The sequence below is a fragment of the Psammomys obesus genome, unplaced genomic scaffold (genome assembly GCF_907164565.1).
Source record: "Psammomys obesus unplaced genomic scaffold, mPsaObe1.curated_primary_1811, whole genome shotgun sequence".
Classification (NCBI taxonomy): domain Eukaryota; kingdom Metazoa; phylum Chordata; class Mammalia; order Rodentia; family Muridae; genus Psammomys; species Psammomys obesus.
Genome location: NW_026591918.1, coordinates 2,142,730 through 2,156,083, shown reverse-complemented (window position 1 = coordinate 2,156,083; position 13,354 = coordinate 2,142,730). Strand labels below are relative to the sequence as shown.

General features: G+C 43.9%; 1 protein-coding gene across 1 annotated transcript in view; it reads left to right on the top strand.

Moving 5' to 3' along the window:
• The window catches only part of Gch1 (GTP cyclohydrolase 1), a 31,093-nt gene extending 18,300 nt beyond the window's left edge, over positions 1–12,793 (top strand). The window contains exons 3-6 of the mRNA XM_055612267.1: positions 2,469–2,524; positions 8,561–8,592; positions 9,623–9,707; positions 10,885–12,793. Of these exons, the coding sequence (XP_055468242.1) occupies positions 2,469–2,524; positions 8,561–8,592; positions 9,623–9,707; positions 10,885–11,011 (300 nt within the window). The 3' untranslated portion in view covers positions 11,012–12,793. The remainder of the gene's footprint in view (positions 1–2,468; positions 2,525–8,560; positions 8,593–9,622; positions 9,708–10,884) is intronic.
• Positions 12,794–13,354: the final 561 nt, after the last annotated feature.

The window sequence follows — 13,354 nt, the reverse complement described above, 5'->3', positions numbered from 1 at the left end:
ATTATTGCCTTGTAGAGACCACAGTTCAGCTCTTGGGTGTTTTTGTTGTTTTCTGTAACCATGTAGCTTGCGTGGACATGGGGCACACACCGTTCACAGCACTTGGATATATAAACCTCTCTTCCCAGCCTGGTTTACACAGTGAGTTCCAGGACGGCCAAGGCTATGGGGCTGTATCTAGGAGTGGTACTGCAGGGTCATGAGGTATGCCCATATTGACCTTTCTCCCCGCTGACCTTTGGCTCTCTAAGGTGGTTGTATCGATTTGCTCTCCCAGGAATGTGGGGAACTTATCAAAATTTAATATTCCAGCATCACTTGGCATTTTCCTCGGTAGTATTCAGTATACTCTATTCATCTATCTTTCTGTCTATCTTTCTGTCTATCTTTCTATCTATCTATCTATCTATCTATCTATCTATCTATCTATCTATCTATCTATCTATCTATCTATCTATCTATCTATGGAGTCCCATACTCCCATCAACCAGCAGTTGTCAATACAGGACCATCATTGTTTTTTAAAAGATTTATTATGTGTACGGTGCTCTGCCTGCATGTACACCCGCACTCCAGAAGAGGGCGCCAGATCTCATTACAGATGGCTGTGAGCCACCATGCGGTTACTGGGACTTGAACTTGGGACCTCTGGAAGAGCAAACAGTGCTCTTAACCTCCAAGCCACCTCTCCAGCCCCATTCAGGAGCACATTACATTGTACATAGCCACTTGTGGTGTTACATTAAGGCAAATCCCAGATTTTATTTCTTCTATGATATTTTCTACTATCTGTAAAAGATAAGGATAAAAAAAGAGGAAAAACCAATTTGTTAAGTTAGCAATTAGTCTTTCAACATATTAAAAGAATATAGCATACAATATACATAGCATTAATTATTAATCAGTATTTCTGAAATATTTATAAGTCATAATACCAATGAATATGCATCTGTAAAATATTTTCTTATTCACAAACCACGACAGACATTTATAGTGTGTCCTAAATAACATTAGTAACCCAAGTTTTTCAACTTGGTTCAGAAGATTTTTACTGTTGGTTTATCTGAAGGATCTAGCTCATAGTCATGTTAGGCTGAGGGTGTTAGAGGCTCAGAGGTTTGCCTGGCATGCATGAGAAACTAGGTTCAATCCTATGTCTCCTGAGTTGGAATTCTCCCACATCTTCCTATTGAAGAGCCCAGGCTGGTTATTCTGTAGAGTGTCTAGCCTGCTGAGTTTGTTCATGGCAGCCTCTGTATTGCCTAAAAACCAGATTAGATTTGTAGTATCAGGCTGAACATTTCTCACCCAAGTAGTTCAGAGTGCTGAAGACTTCATGGCCATCAGGTTAATGTTGATGGACCTTTTTGCTCATCTTTGCCTTTTATTGTGGATGGGAAGTTAGTCTCTTCTTGTCCAGGACAATGGAAAGGATAGGTGGTCTGACTCGTCTAGACACAAGGCACTTCATCCTGTCCTCAGGCCTTGGCTATTGCATCTCGCTGCCTTCCTTCTGTGATTCTGGTGTCTGGTCTGATTTTTCCTCCTGCCTAGCAGGAAGACAGTTCTCAAACTCTTTACGCATAATGCCAAGTACTACTACATGGGTTCTATAAATGTATGAACAATGTTTAACTGGTTCATGTGCTACTGGCTCATGCTGGCATTCAGGATGCAGTTGTATTGGAAGTTTAAATTTGGGTGACTGCCAACAAATAGCCCCTTACCTTTTGAGTCTTGTTAAAGATATACATGCTCATACTTTAATTCTTGTCCGAAGAAGTGGTAACATTTACACCACAGCTCTCCATCCATTGATACATTTTAAGATGCCAGTGATACATTTTAAGATACTTTGTGTCCTAGCAAGTCCTATGAGAACCCGGGTCATAGATTCATGTTCTTCAAGAGACATTAGGGGTGACTGTGTCCTTTTTCTTCTGTCATGATGATGGAGCTCTCAAAAGGGTCAGCTAAAGTAAAAGGACTTGGAGATGCCTGCAGGGCTCAGGAGTGGATTTGTAAAGCTACATGACACATGGAATAGCAACATTTATACAGGCAGTTTCTGCCATTTAAAGGAGTCTCCTGATTATACTGTGATCTCATGGGGTTGTTTTTCCCCTTTACTGAATACCTTTTTCCTTTTTCAGATTTAAATCAAGAATTTAACTTTAGCAAGGAACATTACAACTTTATTTTTGGTTTTTTGAGACAGGGTTTCTCAGTATAGCTATGGCTGTCCTAGAATTCACTTTGTAGACCAGGCTAGCCTGGAACTCAGAGATCCACCTGCCCCTGCCTCCTGAGTGCTGGGATAAAAGGTGTGCTGCATAGGTTTTAAAGGTCCATTGTCACTGTGATAAGCTTACATGTGTGTACACTATGGTCTTTCTGTATCTATTTGCATTGTTACAAAATGCTATCTGTGTCTTTATGTAGGTAACAAATCTTTCTCTTCTCTGAAGGTCCATATTGGTTATCTTCCTAACAAGCAAGTCCTTGGTCTCAGCAAACTTGCCAGGTAGGTATAAAGTTCAGAGAACTGTTCCTATCTGCCTAGACTCTCAACATTTCTAACTTCTGGGATGGAGAGATGGCTCAGCAGTTAAGAGTACTGTATATTCTTTCAGAAGATCTGGGTTCAATTCCCAGCACTCACATGGCAGCTCACAGCTGTTTGTAATCCCAGGATCTGACACTCTCACACAGACATACATATAGACAAAATACCAATGCACATAAAATAAAAATAAGTAAATTGAAAAAAATTCTTACTTCAACCTGTATGGATCTAGCTTAGAAGTTACATTATAACTTAATCTGTTCTTGCATAGGCAATCCTACTTTTAAGACCAGAAACACTCTGTCTCTGTCGTCCTCTCCCCCAACCCATCACTGACACGAACTCACAACTTTCTCTATATAGAGTTTCCCCTAACTGGAAAAGATCCGAGGTTACCTCCACCCCACCCACAGTCCTAGGTCTTAAGGGGGAGGTTAGTTAACAGCGAGGGATAGGAGAGTCTAAACTGTACCATCTCTATATTTGGGGGTCAGGGAATAGAGGAGCAGCTGTGTATATGTTTGGAGAGCAGTGTCAAGTACTCTGTAGGAGATTCTTTGTGTTGATAAGTCATGTTTTCTGGTATCTTAACCAGGACTCTTGAAGGTCATACAGCCAAGCCACGTGGGGCCTTTGTTAGCGTGAGAGTTATGTGTTTTTAAAGTTTTGATCAATCTGCTTATGGGGCTCTGACATCTTGCTTTTCTTTGCAGCTGTGCCGGGTATGTTTCTCAGGGTCCTGCAGGCTAGTCCATTCACCTCTGTAGGTACAAGGGAATCACCCTTTGCCTGGCTTACTCTCTTATCTTTACTGTTCTTTTTCCTACATGTTCATGAATTAAATCATTTCAAGTTGGGCATGGTGGCATCACTCAGGAGAAAGAGGCAGGCAGAGTTTAAGGCCAGCCTGATCTGCTTAGTGGGTTACAGGATAGCCGGGGCTATATAGAGAAACAAAACAAAACAAAACAAAACCATAACAACTTGCTGCCACTTTTACTTGGGATTCAGGAAGAGGAGGTGATGTGTTGTGCATGCTGTAATTTGTGTTTATCTGGAAGTCAGTGTGAGGGTTTGTGTTCATACATCTCTGCTAGGTGCCAGCTGTCAGCGTTTTATTGCCCCTAAATGTCCTTTTGTGTTTTAGTCTGTTTTTATGGATTAGTGAATCCTGGATTATCAGGGGAAATACTGGGAGGTGTTTGTACGTGTATGTTAAGAACCAAATGAAAGGGTAGGTAATAAATATACACTGATTGCATTTAAACCTAAGTGTGCCTCACTTCTCTGAGGTTACAGTGACCTCAGTCACATTGGAACAAATAAGTCTGACTGATTGTTCTGTGGCTTTAATAGGTGAGGGTAGGATTTGCCACAGCCCCTCATCTTCTTTATGTCTTTTTTGGAATCTGTATAAACTTGTTGTGGTTTGCATGAGAATGTTTCTCATGGGCTCACGGGTATGAACACAATCCCCAGCTGGTGGCACTGATCTAGGAGGGATAGCCTTGCTGGAGGAAGTGTGTTAGTGTAGAGGTGGCTTCGAGGTTTCAAAAGCCCCATGCCATTCCCAGTTTGCTCTTTCTGCCTTTTGCTTGTGGTTCAAGACATGAGCTCTTAGATTGCCCTTCCAGCTTCTGTACCTGCCTCTGCTATACCTCTCACCATGTCTGTGGTGGACCCGTGAGCCCAGATAAACCCTTCCTGATATAAGTTGTCATGGTGTTTTATCGAAGCAACAGAAAGGTGAAAGCAATCTTCCCAGCTACTACTCCCAATAACAGCAAAAACAAATGTATATCAACTGTGAATAGTAGTATCATCATTGTGCTTATTGTACAAACACAGCTGTGGGTCCAGTTTTCTGATGTTTTCTTTCATCAAGAAGGCTAGCTATGCCTTTATCACGGGTATTCTGGCACTGTTGAGACTGTAACAGGCTGTCTACACAGGGAAGATGTAGTTGGTAGAAGGCTTCCTTATAAAAAGTTTCACAAAGCACTGTAAGCTTAGGTGTCGTATTCCCTCTCTTTGGTGCTAAGAATCAAGCCCAGGCTTCATTCAGTCTGGGCAAGTGAGTGCCTCTACACTGAACCGGACCCTGAAGGCCATCCTCTGCTGGTGGTCATGAGATATGGTTTGTAGGGTGAGCCTGTGGGGTCGTGGAACAAATGGGATTCAGAAGCATAGGACAGTCTTGAGTATGTCCATTATTGGTGAAGAGATCTTTAAAAAAATCTTCCATGAAGCAATACAAAGGAGGTGATTGTTAACATGGGGATTTGCCATTGTGCTAATAGGATTACAATGTAAGAATAAAACAGCGCCAAGCCAAGGCATTGAGTGTGTGTTACTTTCATGTTTTATAAAAATTTTGAAGGAAGGATTTGTTAAGCAGAAAAGTCAACTGAGATTTTTATCCAACTGCCTGTTTCTTTTAAAAAGAAAGAATGCTTTGAGAATGAGGAGTAATAGAGGAGAGCCACACCTTAGCAAAACCTCGCTGTTCGTTTTAATCTTGTGTGTGAAGTCTGTTGTCTGCTCACCTTTAAATGCATGACCTTTCCATCCCAGGAAAGTCAAATATCAAGCAGAAAAGCCTTAGGTCACAGGAAGGCATCACAAGTGAGTTGGTTTGGTTTTAGTGGAAGTCTAGAGTAAACTCAAATCAAAGAGAAATTCTCCTCGTTGCTCAGAAGCTGAACATTTTCCTGCCTGAGAACAATGGAATGAATATAATTAAATCTTGAATTTGGAATCCTGGGGATAGTCTTGGCTAACCTGGGCATTGAGCAACCTCGCATGTAAGGGCTTTCTAGGCCAGCTGTGCAATGGTCAGAGGGAAATAACAGGCCCCTCTTGGAGGGTGAATGGGATGAGGTGGCTGTGGCCAGAGAAATCTCCAAACTCATACCCAAAGCCCCGAGTTCAGTCCGAAGTGCCCGAGACAGCTGCAGTGCCAGTGGAGTGCCAGTGGAGAGATCCAGAGGTGAAGGAATGCCCAGATTCTAAGCGGAAGAGCTGCGGTGTGGCTGATGGCTGAGCAAAGGGGAACGAGACAGCAGGAGCAAGGCATTGCCAGGCATAAGGGCTTTAACCCAAGGGTGATGATCAGCTGTGACACTGTGCCCAACATCGCAACTTTCTTTAAAAACATTTTAAAGACTTTCTGTCTGAGGGCGTCGTGCATGCGTGCCTGTCTGTGCACTGCATGCGTGCCTGGATCTGACTGCTGTTAGCGCGCTGTCTAGGAGCTTCCGTTCTGTTTTCTATGGTGGATGTCATCGTTCCCGTGTACATTGACCTTGTGTACGGCTCCCCCTAAGGCTTTGTGATTCTGGTCATTGTTGCTTTTCTGATAATTAGAGCAAGATCTCCATGCCGCCGTGATTTAGATTTTCTTCATGGCTGACGATATTGCCGGTTGCCTTTTTAGCACAGATTTCTACCCTCCGTAAGTGTAAGTGCTCACTCACATGTGGCGGTGCTTTTCACTTTCTCCTGACTTTGCTTTAAGGGTTGTTTGGTTGTTTGTTTTGTTTTTGAGAAAGGCTCTTGATACATAACTCAGGGTGGCCTCAAACTCTATAACTGAAGCTGACCTTGAACCTGGAACCATCCCGACAGCCTTTGTGTGCTGAGCTGACAGGCATGCACCACTATGCCTGGTTCTGCAGTATTATATTTCCATAAATAAACTTTATATATAAAGTGTTCTCTGGTCACAAGCTCCTGTACCTATTTGTAGTTGTATGTATTCAGGCTTTATTTTATGTTTAAGTCTTTGTTACAGCTTGATGTATTTAGGTCCAGGAGTGAGGAAGAAACCCTTTGTTGCTCCTGGATGCCCCTTGCCTCATCTTCTGGCTGGCATGAGCTTTCCACTTGCTGTCCTTTCTGCCACCCTCTGCTGAGCCTCCATCTTCCTCCTGGATAATATTTTCCAACTCTGTTGTGCCTCTTCTAAGGGTCCTTGAATCATGAGTGCTGCTGGAGCGCTCTTTCTCAAGTGCAGATTTAATTACCTGGTCCCTTTTGTGACTACCCATAGCTTTTAAGTGCAAGGTCTTTGGAATGATTGAGAAAACTCCCAGAGATTAGGAGTTACAAGTCCAAACGCTGAAAATACTGAATCAGAGATTGCTGGAGGCTTAATTGACTGAGTCGATCCTTGCTAATATTTAGGAATGAGAGCATATGTAACAAAAAGAGAACCTTAAGCCTTCAGAAGTATTTTTGTTCTTTGTTAGAGCTTTACTCTTCAGTTTAGGCTAGCCTAGAACTCATGGTGGACCTCTCACATCAGACTCCTGGGTGCCTGAGTTGCAGGGGTCAGTCACCGTGTTTAGCAAAAGTTTAAAAGCCATTATGGATCAGTTTTCACAGATGAGGTCAGAATGCTGGGAAAACTGCCTGTGTAAGTGGCCACAAGGGTTAGTGTCGGGGTGGGAGGGTCAGAGCTGATCAGTTTTGTCACTACTCTTCATTGACTAACCAAAACGATCACTAATTTTTGATGTATTATTATAAAGTTATAGAAGAGCTGGGCATGGTGGTACACTCAGGCTGGATGATCCCTGAGTTCAAGGCCAGCCTGGTTTACATAGTGAGTTCCAGGGCAGTCTGGGTTACATAGAGGCTTTGTTAAGAAAACCCAAGGCAAATTCATAGAAGAACCTGAAAAGCTGCTTGAGTGAAGTGCCTACTCCTGATAGCATAGGCTGTGAAGACTGGAAAATAGTGACAGATTGAGCTTATCTACAAATACAGTCGCACAAATTCTGAATGCAGAAAAATCTGTTCCAACGTGTTATTTGCCAAGCTGTTTTCAGAGCCAGTGAGGCCCATTCCCATATAAATGCTCTATACACTAAAATCACCAATCATCCACACCGAGGTGCAGTGAATGATTCACAAGAGCAGGAAGAAGCACCTACAAGGACATGCACACCACACCCTGGTCAGAGTGCATGCCACCTGGGTGGCCTTCAGAAGGCTCGAGGTGGGCAGTGTGGGCCATGGTGCCGGAGAGGTGGCTCAGTCCACAGTCTCTAAATATTCTGCCAAGCTTTCTTTTAGAAATCCAGCATCTCTGTAAAAAAAAAATTTAAAAGTTAAAAACTTGGCAGAAGTAATGAATACAAAAATTCAGCCCAGTAGCTCCTATTTCTGGTCTTAAAAAAAAAACAACAAAACACATTTGTTTTGCTCAAATAAAACAGTATCATACTTCTTCTTCTACATTTTATAACTACTGGGTCCAAGAAATAGGATAACTTCTGCCAGGAGGGAATCCCCAGACTGGGTGGTGTGTCCTTGTAACTGAAAAGAAGCCACTTGCCAGAAAGGTGTACAGCTGTGTGTGTGTCATAAAACATCCAATTAGTGACTCTTAAATGGAATCCAAATCGTGAGCAAACAGTAATGTTTTCTAAAATTGTGTAGTGCCAATTGCCACCCTCACATGGGCCATCCACACTACCACCTGGTAGGTTTCATTGTAAGGCCAGGAGCCTCTTATTTGGGAGAGCATTAATCCTGTGAAATACTTATAAACCTTTCGTAAAGAAAAGCCTAAGAAATCTTATCTGCTCTAATCTGATTACGCTAATAGATTTAGCTGGTTCAGTAGTCGACCTACTATTAATTAACAAACAGCCTTTTTTTATTTTTAACTTGGACTTTAAGCTCTGATAAAACAATGATTAATTGGAATGCTTGAGTCTTAGCCTGAAATTGACTGGGGAGCATCAAGGTTTGTTACTCCCCATGACTGTGTTTTTCCTAAGTGGCCTTATTACTTCTCCATCTTCCTTTAAAGACACAGGGAGCAGAGCTGAGGTGTCTGCTAGAACACACCTCCTGCTGCTTCCCAAAAGCCATCTTCCTTGCTCACATCCCATCACTGCCCCAAGTCTTCCTTGTCTCATGGGGAAGCTTTGAAATGAACTCATTTCAAACATGTGACTAACCATAGTATTATTTCTTTTCTAGGATTGTAGAGATCTATAGCAGAAGACTACAAGGTAAACACTTTTACGACCTTTGTTTACAAAAGACATTTCCCTTAGAGAACAAATAGTTTTATCCTGTTACAAATGTAGTAAATACGGTGCAGAAATGGAGCCCTCTGAGGGAGGTACTGGACACATGTGTTTTAAACCTGTAGAGGAAGCCCCTATGTGCTTTCATATGTCCACGTGTGTCAACACTTTCAGTCAGATCCTTCACACAAAACGGAAGTGGGCTCATATGTGATTGGCCTCATGCCTCTCCCCATTTCCTTTTCACCTAACACATCTTAAACAACCTCCACACCTCACACCCCTAACCATGTCCTTCACTTCTGTGGCTGTTTCAAATTCCATTGTGCGAGCTAATCCTCCAGCCAGTCTCTGCTCTGCTCGGCATTTGGGGATTTTGTCAGCTTTCCAGCTTTGGCACGATTCTGAGAACACCTTTGTATGTGTTCAAAGACAAGTTGTTTTTGTCAGACTGAATTATTAGCCAGGCAGTGGTGGTGCCCACCTTTAATTTCCGCACTCAGGAGGTGGGTCTCCGAGTTCAGGGCCAGCCTGGTCTACAGAGTGAGTTCCAGGACAGCCAGGGATACATAGAGAGGCCCTGTCTCAGAAAACAAAACAAACAAGAAACTGAGTTACTCAGGTTCCTGTATTGATTTTCAGCATCTCAGCGGTTACTTTCTGTGCTAATAGCCTGCCTGCAAGGTAATTCTTCACTCCCCCCTGGAGATGCTTATGAGCTGGGATCAGTTCTTGGTGCACGCAGAAGAGACACTTGCTGTTCTGGTCCCTTCCCCGCAGAGGTGCAGGAGGGCCAGGCTTCCTTCAGGGCCTGTAGTGCCTGTGAGGAAACTGACTAGGGACTTCTTTGAGATTTACTTAGAAGATAGAATAATCTCAGGGAAAGCTGGCATGTCTTGGATGTTAAATCTCACAGAAGTCTGCTTTGCAAGATCACAAAGATTCCAGAGGGAAAAATAATCTTCTAGCTGTTTGTGTCTGGCTTTTAAAGCTCCCTCTGTCACACCCACAGTTCAGGAGCGCCTCACCAAACAAATCGCGGTGGCCATCACAGAAGCCCTGCAGCCTGCTGGTGTTGGGGTAGTCATCGAAGCCACGTAAGTCCGAGCCCACTTTTGATGACGTCCCAGTGGTACCGAGGCCTCTGACCTCCCCCTTTAGTGCCTCAGCCCCTCTGGGAGCAGGTAGCTGCATCCCGTGCTGAGGGTGGCCCAAGCCACGGCTCCAGCTGCTTTTCTCCTTCCTCACTGTGGTGCTGCCGGAGGAGCCAGGGCATAGAAAAGATTTTTGTTTGGTTTCTAATCTTAGTGGAATCCTGCCGCATCTTTGGGCCGGTGATGTTTGTGGAGGCCGGAGGTAGTTACAGGCAGTTGTGAGCCTGCTGAAATGGGTCCTGGGAACCAAATTCGGTCATTTGGTGTTCTAACTACCGAGCCATCTCTCCAGCCTCTAGTTTCTGTTTTTCCCTCCTGTGGGAACCTTGGAGTTCTGGGAGTCACATGCAGAATTCTGTGTGTGTAGTCAGCACTCTTGTGTCTGGTCTGTTTCCTTAGCTTTTTTGTGAGTGCACATTTGCTAAATAGAAAAAAGGAAGGAATGGTTGGTACAAAGGACAAACTGGCAATGCTGTTTGGTGCTTTTGGCCTCTGGGAAGCGCTGTTCTGTCCTGAGTGACTTATATCCCGCATCAGAGTGAGAGCCTGTGTCTGCCTTCACCTGGTGCTCTTCGTGCAGCCTGACGTTAGCGTGAGCTGTGGGAATCACATGTCGTGTAGACAGCTCTCTCCACACGGACAGCCCCCAGCTCAGCCCAGCCTGTGCTGCCTGCCTTTACCGTGCTGCTTAGACTCACTGACTCCTCTACCTGCATTCTGCTGGCAAGATCGGTGTCCTGGAGTCTCTCTCTGGACACTTTCTTGGCACAGTACCACCCTGGTCCTGAGCGTGGGTCAAGCATGCTCTGAGTTGCTTTTAATTTAGGACTTAGATGGCAGCTATTCAGCTGAGAGATTCCAGAGAGGGGTCCTGACCAAAGTCTACCTCTTGGCCAGTAATAAGTATTTAATAAAGCTTGCTTGAAATTTGAAAAAAAAAACAAAAAAAACAAAGCTTCTTCACCCAGGAAGAAAGAGAAAGCTTAATGTTTGAAAAGGAAGGTTGACATGCTTTGGTGACCCTGAACCAGGATTAGTCTTTGCCCTGCTTTGGGTTTAACTGGGAATAAGCCAGCCCTGTCTTCTGCCTTTAAGCCAGCTCTGTCGTCTTGTTTTACAGACACATGTGTATGGTAATGCGAGGCGTGCAGAAGATGAACAGCAAGACTGTCACCAGCACCATGCTGGGCGTGTTCCGGGAAGACCCAAAGACCCGGGAGGAGTTCCTCACGCTCATCCGGAGCTGAGCTTCTGCCTGGTTTGCAGGCCTTGCTGCCACCGCCATTCTCTTCCAGTTTCAACTGCTCTGCATGTGAACTTCATTTCTCACCATGAATCGTATTTAATAATTATTTATAGATATGTCAAATAAAAGTAATCAACTAAAGGATGAGCCTGCTTTCTTCTCGCCACCTTCTTAGTGGTGAGGTCAAAGTGAAACGCCAAGAGTTAAATGTGTCTGCTGGTTACAAACACGACTGCTGCTCAGATTCCCCGAGGATGCTGGGAAGGAGGAAAACTCATGCGTTTGTTTGAGGTCATTGTTGACTCATTAGCAGAGGGCACTGTGCTTCTCCTGCCTCCAGTGGACAGAGCGTAACGCTGAAGGAAGCGTGGAGACAGTGGATGTGCGGAGAGCAGTAGATCCACAGACAGCATTCCCGCGTTGATCGTGTTTGTGAACGGGACATTTTATTCTTGACATATTTATTAACTGTCCAGCTATAGTGCCACTCTATGAGGGAGGCTGATGGGATATCTGTCTTTAATGGTGTGAGTTAAAAAGGCGCATTTTCACCTTCTGTGTTTTACAATCTGAGTAGAGGGATTGGCTTCCTGGAGATGTTTGAGTTTTTTCTCAATTTATTCATGAGTTTATTCTCATACATGGAGGTAGAAGGTTGACTCTGTGCCTTGATGACTATCATGCCATTTGAGTGTAGCTACTTTTGCCATCTTTGAAGAAAGCCATTACTTAAGTGCCAACTCTGCACGTCGCTGATTTTCTGTTAGAAGTTCTTGGGAGTTTACTTTGTCTATTCCAAGGAGATGTTTCAAAGCATTTTCAAAACTCTTATGAAGTATTTTTCTAATTATTTTCAGGATCTTTTGAAACTGCCTGTCTTTCCAGCTGTGCAGACTCCCAGCCCCTCTGAACTGGAAGGAGCTAGAATGGGCAGAGGGAGGTTTGCACGCGAGCTGTGCTGTCAGTGTCTGTGAAGATACACCAGGGATTTGGGTCTAGATCCCTTCCTGGGTGTGTCCTGTCTCGGGTGTGTCCAGTACACAGTAGCTGTCCAGAATGGGTGGCTTGTTACCACTTTAAATATTCTCTCTGGGGCAGTGAGGGCTGGTTAAGTCACAGCGATTCTTGCTCTCCTGCACAAACACGAGCATAGCTATTCCAGGAAGGGTTCTCTCACTGGCTGGTAGAGTGCTCCGTAAATGCATTCCTCTTTAACTGTATCACTGCCTCTTCGATACTCATCATGGTGAAGCAAGAGCTGTTTTTTTATCTCTACTCTTCCCTAGTACTGTCTATATTCAGAGTCTCCAAAGTATAGTCAGGTTGATTTTGAGTTCCCTTTGGGATGCGACCTGATAGCAATGTTAGCCCAATTGCTATTTCACCATTTCTAGGTAGGATGCCAAGTACTTAACTCATGTTTGGTATTTTAAAGTAAATAAAACAAACCAGTGTGACTTGACTTAGAGGACCAAAGAAATGGTTAGATGCACCTTGGTCTTTCTTGGGCGATCATTTGTCTGAATGGCTGTTGGATCATTCTCTAGACAAAGGCTATCGTTCTCCTCAGTGTCTGCAAACAACCTTGTCTGCTTCACTCTGGTCTGTAGAGTGCTTCAAAATTACCTTTTTACATCCATGACACCAAGTCCATTTGGGGGATTTTTAAAAAGAATTTGGTGTATTTAAATATACTGTTCAATTACATGGTTTGGATTTTCTGTATGTGTATGTATATTGCTGAGGTTGTTTCTATTTAAATGATTAAAGTGTTATAACTTTATTCTTGTGAACATTTCTTTTTCAGTCACCTAAATTGATTTTTTTTTTTTTTTTTTTTTTTTAGTTCTGCTTAGCTAAAATACCCTCCATGAAGGCTTCCTTCCTCCAGTAAGGTGATAGAGCACACAGCTCAACGCTAATGCGTTGTCTTTTGACAGTTTCTCTGATGTATGGTTGGAGTGTTTACTGACTCCAGCCTCTTGCTGGTACTGGCACACAGAGGTCTCAGGGGGCTGCAGCCTCCTGGGACAGCCACTGCTCCTGTGTGGATGCTGTTGAGGAAGGAAATGGCCAGGGGCAGGAAACAGAAGGGGTCTGCTCTCCTTAGGACAAAGCCAAAAGTGAGATACAGAGGGTTTCCATGGCTTTTTTCCTGCTCTGTGCCAGAGTGTGTCCTCTTACTCAGGGTCTCCACAGTGTTCTCCCCAGGAGAGTGGCTCAGCCCTCACCAGTTGCACCGTACTCTACCGAGAATGACTCCGTAGCCTACAGCAAACAAACAAACAAAAACCCTTGATTATTCAAGTGAGCTCCTTCATTCTGGGCAGTGTAGACAGAAAGC